The sequence below is a fragment of the Heptranchias perlo genome, chromosome 4 (genome assembly GCF_035084215.1).
Source record: "Heptranchias perlo isolate sHepPer1 chromosome 4, sHepPer1.hap1, whole genome shotgun sequence".
Classification (NCBI taxonomy): Eukaryota; Metazoa; Chordata; class Chondrichthyes; order Hexanchiformes; family Hexanchidae; genus Heptranchias; species Heptranchias perlo.
Genome location: NC_090328.1, coordinates 8,299,383 through 8,316,725, shown reverse-complemented (window position 1 = coordinate 8,316,725; position 17,343 = coordinate 8,299,383). Strand labels below are relative to the sequence as shown.

At 43.5% G+C, this 17,343-nt stretch overlaps 1 protein-coding gene across 2 annotated transcripts in view; it reads right to left on the bottom strand.

The window, feature by feature from the left end:
* Positions 1-4,694: 4,694 nt before the first annotated feature.
* LOC137320720 (G protein-coupled receptor kinase 5-like) overlaps positions 4,695-17,343 on the bottom strand; it is a 141,552-nt gene continuing 128,903 nt past the window's right edge. For both annotated transcript variants that reach the window (XM_067982434.1, XM_067982435.1), the window contains 4 exons: positions 12,360-12,497; positions 11,530-11,667; positions 9,815-9,946; positions 4,695-6,963 (listed from right to left, as the gene is read on the bottom strand). In XM_067982434.1, the coding sequence (XP_067838535.1) occupies positions 6,907-6,963; positions 9,815-9,946; positions 11,530-11,667; positions 12,360-12,497 (465 nt within the window). In that variant the 3' untranslated portion in view covers positions 4,695-6,906. The remainder of the gene's footprint in view (positions 6,964-9,814; positions 9,947-11,529; positions 11,668-12,359; positions 12,498-17,343) is intronic.

The following is a 17,343-nucleotide window of genomic DNA, read 5'->3' as shown; positions in this document are numbered from 1 at the left end:
CCATCACCAAGACCACCTACTTCCACCTCGGTAACATCACCCGTCTCCACCCCGCCCCCCCCCCACCTCAGCCCATCTGCCGCTGAAACTCTCACCTATGCTTTTGTTATCTCCAGACTCGACTATTCCAGTGCTCCCCTGCCGGCCTCTCATCTTCCACCCTCCATAAACTTAAGTTCTTCCAAAACTCTGTTTCCCGTATCCTAACTCACACCAAGTCCCGCTCAACCATCACTCCTCTGCTCGCTGACTTACATTGGCAATTTTAAAATTCTCATCCTGGTGTCCAAATCCCTCCATGTCCTCGCTCCCCCCCCATCTCTGTAAGGAGAGGGAGTAGATCAGTTATCTGTCACTTCAGGAGAACAGGATCCAGCTCCTGACCCAGTGTCACTGTGTATGTACTTACTTATGGCTTGTAATGGAATAGGTGCCATAGTAATAATATCCAGCTATGAATGTAATGTTTAGTTAAGTATGGGTGCACTTTGGACTGATAAACTTATACACCGAGGTAAAGTGTCTTGTGAGTTTCTTTAATCAATTGATATGCCATCTGTTGCGCTCAACAGCACAGAGGGAATGGCCTCAATGGGCCGGGTGGCCCTTTTTCTGTTCCATAGTTTCCTATGTTCATACCCACTGAGCCATCAGAAACTACCTCCCAAATAGCCAGAAATAACGTGTACACTAAACCCCGACAGTCGCGTTTATTGCGACGTATAAAGTGTAGAACTATCCATTCTGAATAAATACTATAAACAGGGAAAGGCTGGAACTGTTTAGTCTTGAAGGATGGTGACCGAGAAGGGAATAAAATATATTACATTGAATGTACAGCACAGAAACAGACCATTTGGCCCAACTGGTCTATGCCAGTGTTTACGCTCCACATGCGCCTCCTCCCACCCCACTTAATCTCACCCTATCTGTATATTCTTCTATTCCTTTCTCCCTCATAGCTTCCTCTTAAATGCATCTCTGCTATTCCCCTTGACTACTCCATGTGGTAGCAAGTTCCACATTCTAACCACACTCTAAAGAAGTTTCTCCTGAAGTCCTTATTGGATTTATTAGTGACTATCTTATATATATCCCCCTGGTCTTGGACTCCCCCTCAAGTGGAAACATATTCTCGACGTCTACCCTATCAAACCCTTTCATAATCTTAAAGATCTCTATCAGGACACCCCTCAGCCTTCTCTTTTGTAGAGAAAAGAACCCCAGCCTGCTCAACCTCCCAGTTCTGGTAACATCCTTGTAAATCTTTTTTGCATCTTCTCCAGTGCCTCTACATCCCTTTTATAATATGGAGGCCAGAACTGTTCACATACCTCAACAGTGGTCTAAGCAAGGTTCAATACAAATTTAACATAACTTCTCTGCTTTTCAATTCTATCCCTCTAGAAATGAACCCCAGTGTCTTTTCTGATAGTTATAACCTCTGAGAACATCGATTTATTCAAAAAAAATGGCCATGGAAAAGAGAAATCCAAAGCACTATTTCAAAGTATGCAATGAAAGTAGGTCAAGAATGTATCAGTTAAAACCACTGAGAGGCAGATCCAGGGCTAACATCAGAAAGGTCTCGACACAGATAGAGTAATTAAGACAGAAAATGCTGGAAAAGCTCAGCAAGTGAGGCAGCATCTGTGGAGAAAGAAACAGAGTTAACATTCCAGGTCGAAGACCTTTTCTCAGAATTGGAAGATGTTAAAGAGTTAAAGTTTTTAAGCAAGTACAGACTCAGGGAAAGTGGGGAGGAGGGAAAGAAGTGGGGAGGAAAGAACAAAAGGGAAGGTCAGGGATAGAGTAGAGGGCAGGAGTGATTAAATGACTAAAGGGATGATGGTGCAAGGCAAGAAGGGTGATAATGGGACAAGTAAAGAAACAAAAGATGGGTCTAGAGGAGCTGTAAATGGCAACAGCAGCTAGAGTAATTAAGACTTGGAATGAACGCCAGATAGGATAGTGGAGGCAAAAAAAAACTTGCATCATTTAAAGAACAGTTGGATTGTTGGGGAAGGTTTAAACTAGAATGGCAGGGGGATGGGAACCTGAGCGGGGAGTCAGAAGGGAGTAAAGTCAAGAGCAGCAAGAGAGGGGAAGACCCAGGGGAAATTTACAATACAAATAGTACAAACAGTTGTTCAAGAACAAGTGAAAGGGAAAAGCGTAGAGCAGCAGAAAGAAAGTGTACTTTAGGCAATACAGATATAGTGAAAACTAGAAGGCATAAGTCGATTAACCCAGCATCAAAGCTGAAGGTCAGGCTAGGGTGTGTGGCCCAATTAAGAGTTCTATATACAAATGCATGGAATATAAGGAATAAATTAAATGAACAACAGGTTCAAATTCAAATTGGAGGGTATGACATGATAGCTATTACTGAGAACATGGCTGCGGGATAGTCAGGATTGGGAACTAAATATACTGGGTTATAAGGTCTACAGGAGAGACAGGGAAAATGGAAGAGGGGGAGGAGTAGCCTTAGTGATTAGAGATGAAATCACTTCAATGATAAAGGAGGATATAATGAGAGGTAAGCAGCCAGCAGAGACCTTATGGGTTGAATTGAGAAATAAGAAAGGATCTAAGACTATAGTGGGAGTTGTGTATAGGACCCCTGGCAGCAGCTCTGAAGTGCTAGATTGTATAAATGCAGAGATTAGACAAGCATGTAACAAAGGCATAGTGGTCTTAATGGGGGACTTTAACCTTCACATAGATTGGGAAAAGCAGACTAGTAACTGTCAGAAAGGTAGTGAATTTCTTGAGTGTGTCCGGGATAGTTTTCTACAGCAGCATGTCCTAGAGGCAACAAGGGGGCAAGCCATACTAGATTCAGTAATGAGTAATGAACCAGATTAGATGTTCACGCACAGTTAACAGCTTAACTGTGCGTGAACATCTATCCAATAGCGATCATAACATGATCGAGTTCAACGTAGTGATTGAAAGGGAAAAAAGTGAATCAGCTGCTAAGATTCTAGACTTGGGTAAGGCCGACTTCAATGGGATGAGACAGAGACTGTCCACAGTAAACTGGGCAAATCTGTTAATGGGTAAAACGACTGATGATCAGTGGGAAATGTTTAAAGAAACATTTAATGTGATACAGAACCGGTTTATACCCAAGGGGCAAGAACTCTACTTGCCATAAAAAACAGGCATGGACAACTAAAGAGGTAAGCGACAGTATAAGACATAAGGAAAGGGCATACAAAAAGGCAAAAAATGGCACAGATCTTGGTGAATGGGAAAGAAACAAAGATCAACAAAGGGTCACAAAACAGATAGTAAGAGCTACAAAAAGAGAGTATGAAAAGAAACTTGCAAGGGATCTCAAAACCAATACGAAGAACTTTTATAGTTATATTAAGAAAAAGAGGGTGGTCAGGAGCAGTGTTGGCCCCTTAAAAACTGAAAGTGGGGATACGGTCATTGACAATGGGGAAATGGCGGACATGTTGAACGATTACTTTGCGTCAGTATTTACAGTAGAAAAAGAGGATAGCATGCCGAAAATCCCAAGAAAACTAATACTGAATCGGGGACAGGGACTTGATAAAATTAACATAAGTAAAGCAACAGTAATGAAGAAAATAATAGCACTAAAGAGTGACAAATCCCCAGGACCAGATGGTTTCCATCCCAGAGTTTTAAAAAAAGGTGAGCACATTGCAGATGCCCTAACTAGGAACATAGGAATAGGAGTAGGCCATTCAGCCCCTCGTGCCTGCTCCACCATTTGATAAGATCATGGCTGATCTGTGATCTAACTCCATATACCTGCCTTTGGCCCATATCCCTTAATACCTTTGATTACCAAAAAGCTATCTATCTCAGATTTAAATTTAGCAATTGAGCTAGTATCAATTGCCATTTGCGGAAGAGAGTTCCAAACTTCTACCACCCTTTGTGTGTAGAAATGTTTTCTAATCTCGCTCCTGAAAGGTCTGGCTCTAATTTTTAGACTGTGCCCCCTATTCCTAGAATCCCCAACCAGCGGAAATAGTTTCTCTCTATCCACCCTATCCGTTCCCCTTAATATCTTATAAACTTCGATCAGATCACCCCTTAACCTTCGAACCTCCAGAGAATACAACCCCAATTTGTGTAATCGCTCCTCGTAACTTAACCCTTGAAGTCCGGGTATCATTCTAGTAAACCTACGCTGCACTCCCTCCAAGGCCAATATGTCCTTCCGAAGGTGCGGTGTCCAGAACTGCTCACAGTACTCCAGGTGCGGCCTAACCAGGGTTTTGTATAGCTGCAGCATAACTTCTGCCCCCTTGTACTCTAGTCCTCTAGATATAAAGGCCAGCATTCCATTAGCCTTCTTGATTATTTTCTGCACCTGTTCATGACACTTCAATGATCTATGTACCTGAACCCCTAAGTCCCTTTGGACATCCACTGTTTTTAACTTTTTACCATTTAGAAAGTACCCTGTTCTATCCTTTTTTGATCTATGGTTGGAGAGAGTGGGAAGCCAATAGATTCTTCTCAATCAATGAGCCAATAGGGACCGGACAGCCTGCCCCATCCCTACATCTCATGTGAGCACGTGAGAAATGGGAATACCGCGGAGCCGGAGAATCCCGGGGGGATGAGGGCAAATGAGCTAAAGCACCTTCTTCATGCGGAATCATCCCTGGGGATGTTTCATTCACAAACATGAGACAATGGAACCGTGTACAAATGGCAGTATTTATTAATTTAAAACGCTCCAACATAATAAAAAATAAACCCAGTGACTTTAGGCAAGAGCCTAATAAGAATTCGCAGTTTAGGAAGGATATACACACTGGATTAACAAAAAAAAAACACGATTTATATTAGCACAAAACTGGTCACCAAGTGTAACGGAATCAGACCTGTTCAAGGTGAAATTCTGATATCTAGGTACAGGTGCCTCATCCATAACAATCCTGCAGATGCAATAACCACATGCTTTTTTTTGTTTTAAATATAACTGGAAAATCTGTTTTGAGGATAGGCAACATCTAAAAAAAAAATGGCACTTAGTGCAAGACAATGAACCACAAAAATCAATAATACGGAATAGAGAGATCGTCAACTTAAATCCTTCACAGCTTTTAGGAAACGAATCGTAGGTAAAATACCCAACGCTAAAAGAAAAAAATATATAGTTTTTTTTTTAAAAAACAGTATTGGTACAGATGAATCTGACGTTGTCAGAACTTCAGGTTTATAGATAAGGTAATATGGGAATGTTTCCACAGATATATGAGGTTACAAAGCTTCCAACGTATTACCAGGGCCACTGGTTCACGGTGCTTGAATAAGTCAAGTTCTGCTTTTTGTGGCAATTGGGAGTCTGGGATCTTTAACTGGCGTTTACGGAGGAAATCACGTTACGTAAATCTGCCCATTTACAGAATGAAGCCAAACCCATTAACGACGACCCGAGTAAGTCACATCCCATGTTTATTGTATATGTGGGACTATCACTGGGGTATCAGGGAGAGGAGTCGTCGCATTCTATCCGTCTGTAATTAGAGACGCTGAATATATCAGATTCTGGTTTCCGTTGCACGGCATTATTTGGTGTTTTGGGGATCGAATTCTGTTCCATTTTCCGAAGACCGCAAATCAGTGGCCTTAGTTACCATCCATTTTAATGATAAACGTTCGGCCTATGAACACAGCAACAAGGGTCCAATTCTGACAAAACAAAGGAAAAGAAGTGGAAACATACAGGATTCACACTACTTGCACTTGATGCGGCGTTTACCTGGTCCAAAAGGTGCGATTCCAGGTCACACTTATACACTTGTACGTGTGTGCATGTACACACACTCACACACACTGGAAAGGCTGAACAGGCTGGGACTCTCTAGAAAAGAGAAGGCTGAGGGGTGACCTTTATCATTATCTTAAAGGTCTTTAAGATAATGATCAGGTAGACGTAGAGGATATGTTTCCACCTGTGAGGGAGTCCAAAACTAGGGGTCATAAATATGATAGTCACTAATAAATCCAATAGGGAATTCAGAAGAAACTTCTTTAGGTAAGAATGTGGAACTCGCTACCACAAGGAGTAGTTGAGGCAAATAGCAAGGATGCATTGAAGGGGAAGCTAGATAAACACATGAGGTAGAAAGGAATAGAAGGGTATCCTGATAGTCTATGATGCAGTAGGGAGGGAGGAGGGTCGTGTGAAGCATAAATGCCGGCATAGACCAGTTGGGCCGAATAGCCTGTTCTGTGTTGTAGTTTCGATGTAACTTGACGTAACACACACACACATATACATATATACACACACACACTCACGCACGTATACATATACACACACATATACATACACTCACGCACGTATACATATATACACGCACGCACACATACATATATACATGCACACACATACATATACACACACATCCAGACACACACACGCATACATATATACATATACATGCAAGCACATACACGCATACACACACACACTATGGTATACGCATTAGCAAGCACCTAGACAGCAACTGCTTGTGTGCATAGGCCCACTCTGTACTGAAATAAAATTCCAAGTCACGCTTAAATCACGAGTTGCAAATAACGCACCACATTTACATTGCTGTGCTTTTTCCATTTTAAAAAAATAATTAAAAATAAACTTTTAAATAGATAATTCCAAAGTCATTCCTGCTAAAATTATGTATGCATTCAAGTGGTACTTAATATATGGCTTTTTGTACAACTTTAGTGAAAATATACATCTAGACATAATTCAAGTACAAATGTACAAAATATGTAAACTCATACAGCAGTCTTTTTTTTTGAAATATAATACATTTTAATACATGTTCCCAGATTAACCTGAAATATATCAGTTTCCTCTTTCCTTCTTTTCAAGGTAATATATGGTTGGCATGACAACTACTGAATTCTTGAGGGATCCTCTTCATCTTCACTGAAACTACTTTTGAAACAGACCTGGAGCAAGAGAATGGTGAACAAATCAAGAAAGACACACACATTAGTTATTGGAACACTTCTGTTATTATTGAATCTGCTTCCACCTCCCTTTCAGGCAGTGCATTCCAGATCATAACAACTCGCTGTGTAAAAAAAAAAATTCTCATCTCCCATCTGCTTCTTTTGCCAATTTCTGTGTCCTCTGATTACCGACCATCTGCCACTGGAAATAGTTTCTTCTTATTTACTCTATAGGGGTTACGGGGAGCGGGCAGGAAATTGGACATGAATTTAGATTTGAGGTTAGGATCAGATCAGCCATGATCTTATTGAATGGCGGAGCAGGCTCGAGGGGCCGATTGGCCTACTCTTGCTCCTATTTCTTATGTTCTTATGTTCTATCAAAACCCTTCATGATTTTGAACACCTCTATCAAATCTCCACCTTAACCTCTGCTCTAAGGAGAACAACCCCAGATTCTCCAGTCGTTCCACATATCTCAAGTCCCTCATCCCTGGTACCGTTCTAGGAAATCTCCTCTGCACCCTCTCTAAGGCTTCCAATTTCCCCCCTACCCTCAATCCTCCGACACCAATTGGCCGTTCTTCACGTGTGAGCCTAGACGGAGAGGTCACCAGCCAAGGTTCCTGCTCAAGCTGGCGATCCCGGGACCCCTCACCCCTACTGGAAGGGCACGTGTGGACGTCAGTCGTGAACAGGATCAGGCCTGGTCGGGATGCCCCTGTGGTCAGACGGCCCGGCAGATGCCCGCCGTCGAAGGTCACAGTTGACCAATGGCCTCTGGGTCACGGCACAGTCCCCACCGCATACAGTGAGTGCGTTGGTGCCAACGCGATTTGCCCGCGATAGGTGGGGGGCGGTGAAACCATAATGGGTCGTAGCGATGTTAACAGTGCGATCAGCCAATTAAAGCTGCTTGAAGACTTGATTTTGCCTGAAATCAGCAGAGCTTTTAAATAGGTAAAGAAAGAACTTGCATTTATATAAAGCCTTCCACAACCTCAGAACGTCCCAAAGCGCATTAGGAACATAGGAACAGGAATAGGCCATTCAGCCCCTCAACGAGATCATGTCTGATCTGTATCCTAACTCCATTTACCCGCTTTGGCTCCATATCCCTTAATACCCTTGGCTAGCAAAAATCTATCGATCTCAGATTTAAAATTATTAATTGAGCATCTACTGCTTTTTGTGGGAGAGGGTTCCACACTTCTACCACCTTTTGTGTGAAGAAGTGTTTCCTAACTTCTCTCCTGAATGACCCGGCTCTGATTTTAAGGTTATGTCCCCTTGTCCTCAACTCCCCCATCAGTGGAAAAAGTTTCTCCCCATCTACCCTATCAGTTCCTTTCAAAATCCTAAAAACCTCAATCAAATCACCCCTTAACCTTCTATATTTCTGGGAATACAAGTCTAGTTTATGTAATCTTTCCTTATAATTAACCCTTGGAGCCCTGATCATATTCTGGTGAATCTGCACTGCACGCCTTCCAAGTCCACGATATCCTTTCTAAGGTGCGGTGCCCAGAACTGTACACAGTACTCCGGATGTGGTCTAACCAGGGCTTTGTATAACTGTAGTAAAACTTCCTCCCCTTCATAATCTCGTCCTCTAATTATAAAAGCTAACATACCATTAGCCTTTTTGATTTTTTTTGTACCTGGCCATGACATTTTAGTACATGGACCCCTAAATCTCTTTGGGCCTCCACTGTTCCTAACTTTTCACCATTTAAAAATACTCTGATCGATCCTCTTTTGGCCCAAAATGGATTACAAACTTACCTGCATTGAAATCCATCTGCCACAGTTTTGTCCACTCAGTTAATCTATCAATGTCTCTTTGGAATTTTATGCTCCTGTCTACACTGCTTACGATGCCACCAATCTTTGTGTCATCAGCAAACTTGGATGTATATTACAGCCAATGTTTTTAAGTATAGCCACTGTTATAATGTAGAAAACGCAGCAGCCAATTTGCGCACAGCAAGCTCCCACAAACAGCAATGTGATAATGGCCAGATCATCTGTTTTTTCAGTGGTGTTGGTTGAGGGATAAATAATGGTCAGAACGCGTGGGAGAACTCCCCAGCTCTTCTATGAAATAGTGGCCACGGGATCTTTTACGTCCACCTGAGAGGGCAGACGGGACCTTGATTTAACATCTCATCCAAAAGACGGCACCTCCGACAGTGCAGCACTCCCTCAGTACTGGCACTGGGAGTGTCAGCCTGTATTTTGTGCTCAAGTCTCTGGAATGGGACTTGAACCCACAACCTTCTGACTCAGAGGCAAGAGTTCTACCCACTGAGCCACGGCAGGTAAGTACTGAACTGCACTAAAAAGCCCACGGGCTTACTATGCTATAAGCAGCACTTTTGCAATTGGTTCCTATGGTGATGACAAATGGTTGACGCCATTTGCCCGATACAGGTGACCGCCCGCGACGAGCATGGACGGTGTAAGCTGTGGGGGTTGTACCAGGAAGATGCCAGAGGACTGTACCTCAGAAGGAAGTCAGTACCTTCAGGAGAGGAGGGATGAGGAGAAACTTGGGCCGAAAAAATGGGGGAAAAAAATCCATTTAGTGATTAAATTTAGTGCCTAGGCCCGAAGCTCTGGAATTCCCTCCCTAAACCTCTCTACCTCTCCTCCTTTAAGATGCTCCTTAAAACCTACCTCTTTGGCCAAGCTTTCAGTCACCTGTCCTAATATCTACTTATGTGGCTCGGTGTCAAATTTTGTCTGATAATCGCTCCCGTGAAGTGCCATGGGACGTTTTACTAGGTTAAAGGTGCTTTATAAATGCAAGTTGTTGCTTTTCTCGTTGTTGTTAGAAGTGGCTTACCTCTCGTCTGCAAAGCCTATGCAACAGGCCTCGTTTTGGAGGCGGATCGGGCTTGTTGCTGTCCAGATCTGGTGATAATGTCCCATCGCTCCCATAGGTGTTTACTTCTTTAAAACATTCTGTTTCAATCATCTGCAATTTAAAAAAAAAATCCGGTTCAAAAAAAAAATGGAACAAATTGGCATTTAAAAAAATCATCCTCGGGATGTGGGCGTCGCTGGCAAGGCCGGCATTTATTGCCCATCCCTAGTTGCCCTGAGAAGATGGTGGTTGGCCGCCTTCTTCTGCTGGTACAACTGGGTGTCTTGCTAGGCCACTTCAACGGAAATTAAGAGACATCCACGGTGGTGTGAGACTAGAGTCACACGTGGGCCAGAGAGTGTGAGGACGGCAGGTTTCCTTCCCTAAAAGACACCAGTTGGGTTTCTCAGACAATCCGGCAACTTCACGGTCACTTTAACTGATATCAGCTTTTTATTTCCAAAATTTATTTTTTAAAAATTTTCTGGTGGGATTTGAACTCGCGTTCCCTGGTTTATAGTCAAAGCCTCTGGATTTACTAGTGCAGTAATTCTGACATCAGACATTACAGTTATATAGTACCTTATCACGTTGAAACATAGCAAAGAGCTTTGGAGAATTGCTTGTTTGGAAAATGCAATAATTGCTATTTAAGCAAGTGCTGCAGTCATTCTGCACCAAAAAAATCCCATAAATAGCCAGGAGATAGAATCATACAGCACGGAGAGTCACCATTCGGCCCATCGTGTCTGTGCCGGCTCTTTGAAAGAGCTATCCAATTAGTCCCACTCCCCCCTACTCTTTCCCCATAGCCCTGCAAGTTTTTACTGTTGCAAGTATTTATCTAATTCCCTCTTGAAAGTTACTATTGAAACTGTTTCCAACACCCTTTCAGGCAGTACGTTCCAGATCATAACAACTCACTGCATTTAAAAAAAATTCTCCTCTTCTCCCTTCTGGTTCTTTTGCCAATTATCTTAAATCCGTGTCCTCTGGTTACCGACCCTCCTGCCTGATAATTATATGATTTATATCAACGAGTGTTAATTGTATTCAGGTGGTGGGTATCAATTGGGGACTCTCTTGTATCCTTTTTATAGAAGAGTTTATCTAGGGTGTGTGTGTGTGTGTGTGTGTGTGTGTGTGTGTAAAAATAAATAAATAAATAAATAAGGGGAATCCCTGTGAATAAAGGCTCTAGTATTCTATCCTTCACTACATGGCTATCCAATTTTAACATGCTAGTGGGAAACAATTTCTCCTTATTTACTTTATCAAAACCCCTCATGATTTTGAACACCTCTATTAAATCTCCCCTTAACCGTCTCTGCTCTAAGGAGAACAATCCCAACTTCTCTGGTCTCTCCACATAACAGAAGTCCCGCATCCCCGGTACTGTCTCCTCTGCAGCCTCTCCAAAGTCTTGACAGCTTACCTAAAGTATGGCGCCCAGAGTCGGACGCAATACTCCAGCTGAGGCCTAACCAGTGATTTATAAGGGTTCACCATAACTTCCTAGTTGCGATGAGATCGCTCAGAACCTCTGGAACAGGCAGATGGGGCCTCAGTATTAGTTCCCAGCCACACAACAAGAATCGAATCCGGCCATCGATATTTGACATCTGCCTTCTGATAACAGGAGACCTCCCGCGTAGATAGTTGGCCGCTGAGCGTCTGCGTACAAGTTACGTTACCTCGTTTTGCCAAGGAATGGAGACGTTGCCCGTGACGAACTTGGAGTAGAAGTCGTCGTCTGTCGGATCCAGGTTTACCCCTTTGACTGTGGAGAACTGCTCGATGTCCAACACGTCTTTGCAGTAAACTGCTCTGGGCTGCAAATGACAAATGGAAAAGATGCATTTCTATAGCGCCTTCAACGACCTCAAGACATCCCAGAGCATTTCACAGCCAATGAAGTACTTCTGAAGTGTAATCACTGTTGTAATGTAGGAAACACAACAGTCAACTTGCGCACAGCAAGATCCCACAAACAGCAATGAGATACACGACAATGGTGCATTTAAGGGGAAGCTGGATAAGCGCATGAAGGAGAAAGGATTAGATGGTTATGCTGATAGGGTTATATGAAGAGAGGTGGGAGGAGGCCCGTGCGGAGCATAAACACAGCATCCACCCGTTAGGCTGAATGGCCTGTTTCTGTGCTGTACATTCTATGTAATAATCTGTTTTATTGATGTTGGCCGAGGGATAAATATTGGCCAGGACACCGGGGAGAACTCCCCCTGCTCTTCTTCGAAATAGTGACCGTGGGATCTCTTACGTCCACCCGAGAGGGCAGGCGACAAAAAATAAATAAATCAGCAAGTGCGGTCACGGTTCCCAAGACCACCCATGTTACTCCCCACCCCCCCCAGACTAAAGAGCCAAAGTTTGGCCATTTCACTTCAGTTTAAATAAGACATTTACAGATCAACGCGGAGTTAGATCGATATTTGAACCGCACAAAAATTGCACGGGTAAAGTTGTAGCTTTTTGCGATTTTCAAACCGTTTTATGCACTCACATCTGGAACAAAAGGAGGGTCCCACATGTTCGCCTCGAGCCTCTTGAAGTTGATGTTTCTAAATATAGGATGTTGCTTCACCTCAGAGGCTCCTCCCCCTTGGCAGCCCAATCGTTCCTTTGGATTTTTGGTCAGTAACTGCAAAAGGCCATTGAGACACGTCGTGAAAATGGCTTCGACTCAAAGCATATCCAGCCATTTGTCATTGTGCATTGTTGTTATTAACAACCCGTTAGCGTGTGCCTATATTAAAGGATAATAACCCAAAATACCGTTGCTCAAAACAAATCAAGTAATTTCATACCAACATATTAGTTAATAATAATGCAATTTCAATCGAAAAGTCTTCATAAACACCATGCCAATACATTTTGCATCAGCTAAAATTTATTTTTAATTATTAAAAATTTACTTCACTTAACCTCTTGGGGAGTTTTATCTTTAACAACATCAACTTGCATTGATATAGCGCCTTTAATGTAGTAAAACGTTCTGTAATTTGCCTGCAAATTTGCTCCTCTATCTCCTTCCCACTATTTGGTGCCCTATAGTAAACACCCAATAGTGTAATAGCTCCTCTATTGTTCCTTAATTCTAACCAACTAGATTCTGTCTTTGACCCCTCAACTACATCATCCCTTTCCAGAGCTATAATAGTTTCTTTGATCAATACTGCCATCCCTCTCCCCCCTCCTTTCTTTCCTTCACTATCTTTCCTAAATACCTTGTAGCCAGGAATATTAAGTAACCAATCTTCCCCTTCTTTGAGCCAGGTCTCTGTTATTGCCACTATATCATATTCCAGGTGCCTACAGCTCACCAACCTTACAGACCACGCTGCGTGCATTTACGCACATGCACAACAAACTCATCTTAGATTGCCTCGCATTTGCCCCCTGTCTGATCCCTCCTATTTCTGAACTATTCTTTACTCCAGTGCTACTTGTCCCTCCCAGTCCTCTTGTTTCTCTTCTCTAATGTTTCATCTTGGTGCCCATCCCCCTGCCAAATTAGTTTAAACCCTCCCCCACAGCACTAGTTAACCTCCCTGGTCCCAGCTCTGTTAAGGTGCAACCCGACCATCTTGAGCAGATTCCTCCTGCCCCAGAACTGGTCCCAATGCCCCAGGAATCTGAAGTCCTCCCTCCTGCACCATTGCTCCAGCCACATATTAACCTGCCTTATCCTACTATTCCTATACTCACTAACGCGTGGCACTGGGAGTAATCCAGAGATTACTACCTTTGAATTCCAGCTTTTTAAACTTCCTCCCTAGCTCCTGAAACTCTGACTGCAGGACCTCGACCCTTTTCCTTCCCATGTCATTGGTTCTCACACGGACCACGACTTCTGGCTGTTCCCCTTCCCCCCTCAAAATGTTCTGCACCCTCTCAGTGATGTCCTTTACCCTGGGACCAGGGAGGCAACACACCATGCGGGCCTCACGTCGGCGTTGCAGAAACACCTGTCTATCCCCCTGACTATCGATTCCCCTATAACAACTGCATCTCTTTTGTCCCCCCCCCACCGCCCACCCCGTGGCACCACGGATTTTCTCCTGACTGGACTCCCCCAAGGTGTCAACGCCCTCACTGGTTTTCAATGCTGAACTTTGCGAGTGCCTCATTCCCAGGGGACTCCTGCATTGTTCCTTCTAGTCTGTCTGGTGGTCACCCACTCCTTCTCCCCCTGAACTCTCTGTAGCTGAGGGGGTGACCACCTCCTGAAATGTGCTATCCATGAAACTCTCAGAAATTCTGAGCTCGAGCTCGAGCTGTTGGTGGCACTCCCTGCACACGTGGTTTTCCAGGACACACAAAGTGTGCTGGAGATCCCACATGGCACAGGATGTGCATGTGACAGGCTCCAAAAGCTCGGTCAAAGAGTTAGGTTTTAAGGAGCATCTTAAAGGAGGCGAGGTAGAAGGGTTTGGAGAGAGAATTCCAGAGCTTGGGGCCTAGACAGCTGAAGGCACGGCTGCCAATAGTGCAGCAATCAAAATCGGGGATGTGCAAAAGGCCAGAGTTGGAGGAGCGCAGAGATCTCGCAAACTTGTAGGGCTGGAGGAGGTCACGGAGACAGGGGGGGGGGGACAAAGCCATGGAGGGATTTGGAAACATGGATGAGAATTTTAAAATACAATTTAAATACAACTTTAAATACAATTTTTAAATGGCCAGCATAATGCATAATAAAAAAAGTTAGCTTCCAATATTCCAGGACTGGATATGATAAAAGCCAGCATAAAAGCTTAAGAGAGGATAAAATTGAGCTTTGTATAATGATAAAGTGATTGGAAATTGGTCCAGTTGGATTAAGATTACAGAGTTGCTATGATTGAGGGCTTGCATATAAAAACTAAATAGGCAAAGAGTTGGGTTAGATGCCAGCAAGTATTTTTGTTCCCCCTCCCACAGAAAATAATCAAAACAGCTAATGGAATGTTGGCCTTTATATCTACAGGACTAGAATACAAGTTATGCTACAGCTATACAAAGCCCTGGTTAGACCACACCTGGAGTACTGTGTTCAGTTCTGGGCACCGCACCTTAGGAATGATATATTGGCCTTGGAGGGAGTGCAGCACAGATTTACTAGAATGATACCTGGACTCCAAGGATTAAATTACGAGGAGAGATTACACAAACTAGGGTTGTATTCCCTGGAATTTAGAAGATTAAGGGGTGATTTGATCCAAGTTTTCAAGATATTAAGGGGAACTGACAGGGTAGATAGAGAGAAACTATTTCCCCTGGTTGGGGAGACATGGCCTAAAAATTAGAGCCAGAACTTTCAGGAGCGAAGTTAGGAAACACTTCTACACTCAAAGGGTGGTAGAAGTTTGGAACTCTCTTCTGTAAAGAGCAGTTGATGCTAGCTCAATTGTTAATTTTAAATCTAAGATGGATAGATTTTTGTTAACCAAAGGTATTACGGGATATGGGGCTACGATGGGTCTATGGAGTTAGATCACAGATCAGCCATGATCTCATTGAATGGAGGAACAGGCTCGAGGGGCTAAATGGCCGACTCCTGTTGCCCTCAAACAGAATACTGAAACATACAGTGGGTTTTGGATTCACTACAGCTCTTTGAAAGGGAAGGTGACAGGTTACAAAGCGAAGAGAACATTTCTAATTAGTTAGCTGGGATCACGGAGAGTTATGAGCTACCGCAGTCTCCTGGAGTTTTCTCTGCTTGCCTCTGGGAGTCGGATTGGAATTTCCCCAAGTGTTTTCTGAGGAGGTCACAGGGTTTTTGTCTCTCCCCATGAGATGTGTGGTTAGGGAGTGGGTTAACGGTGATCATGGTTGCACCATGGCCTGCATGGACAGGGCTGAGTGGTTCCTTTCCTTTCCTTTCCTTTCCCATCGCCCCCCCCCAACCCCCCTTGGCTTTATTAAACACTGGTTAGGCCTCAGTTGGAGTATTGTGTTGAATTCTGGGCACCACACTTTAGGAAGGATGTCAAGGCCTTGGAGAGGGTGCAGAGGAGAATGACTAGAATGGTATCAGGGATGAGGGACTTCAGTTATGTGGAGAGATTGGAGAAGCTGGGATTGTTCTCCTTAGAACAGAGAAGGTCAAGGGGAGATTTGATAGAGGTGTTCAAAATCATGAGAGGTTTTGAACAAGTGAATAAGGAGAAACTATTTTCCACTGGCAGGAGGGTCGGTAACCAGATTTAAGATAATTGGCAAAAGAACCAGGGGGGAGATGAGAATTCTTTTTTAAAGCAGAGAACTATTATGATCTGGAATGCACTGTCTGAAAGGGCGGTGGAAGCAGGTTCAATAATAACTTTCGAAAAGGGAATTGGATAAATACTTGAAGTGGAAAAATTTGCAGGGCTATGGGGAAAGAGCAGGGGGAGTGGGACTAATTGGATAGCTCTTTCAAAGAGCTGGCACACACACGATGTCATATAAATCATAGTGTTTCCGTATATACTTATCAAAAACCTTCATAATTTTGAACATCTCCATTGGATTATTTTTGAACTGTCTTTGTTCCAATGAAAAATAAGGAGTTCCAGTTTCTGTAGTCTCTCACCAGAAATAAAACTTCCTAATAGGATGCCACAGGGAATTGAAACTGCTTTCACTTATCAAGAGAACACAACAGAAGAGATAAAACCAAACAGAAATGACAAGTGGTGGAAACGTGAAACGAAGCCAGAGAATGCTGGAAATATGCAGAAGGTCCAGCAGGAACTGAAAGAGAAAAGACAAGTAACCGTTTGGGGTGTAGACCCTTCAACTACACTGAAGACATTAACCCGTTTTGACTCCTGTTAACATAATTGAGGACTGGTCTTCACTTGACTTCACAGAGCTCGAATTCATAGGAACATACGAATTGCCAGACGAGAAAAGACCAAGGTCCATCTCGTTCGCCTTGTAACTGTCCCGGTAGTCGCATGATCCAACGATAATGGTGTTGTTGACTAATCATGGCAATCAATCTCTATCAATTATTCTCAACAGACCCAGACACGAGGTGAGGAAACCCCCCAGTGGTGGAGAGCTTTGGAAACCAATGTCAAACACCAAACCCAACTACCATTTTGAGGCCAAGACACAGCAATTCTCATTTGGGTTGCTCGACCATTAAGTCAGCCCGTTCCACGCCCATGAAGTGCGTCCCCTGTTGGTCAGTAGGGAGAAGAAAAAAAAAAGGAGAGACTTGCATTTATATCGCGCATTTCATGACCTCAGGACGTCCCAAAGCACTTTACAGCCAACGAAGTACTTTTGAGGTGTAGTCACTATTGTAGGAAATGCTGCAGTCAAGGGCACAGCAAGCTCCCACAAACAACAATGTGATAATGGCCAGATAACCTGTTTTCAGTGATGTTGGTCGAGGGATAAATAGTGCCCAGAACACTGGGGAGAACTCCTCTGCTCCTCTTCGAAATATTGGCCACCTGAGAGGACAGACGGGGCCTCGGTTTACGTCGCATCCGAAAGACGGCACCTGTGAC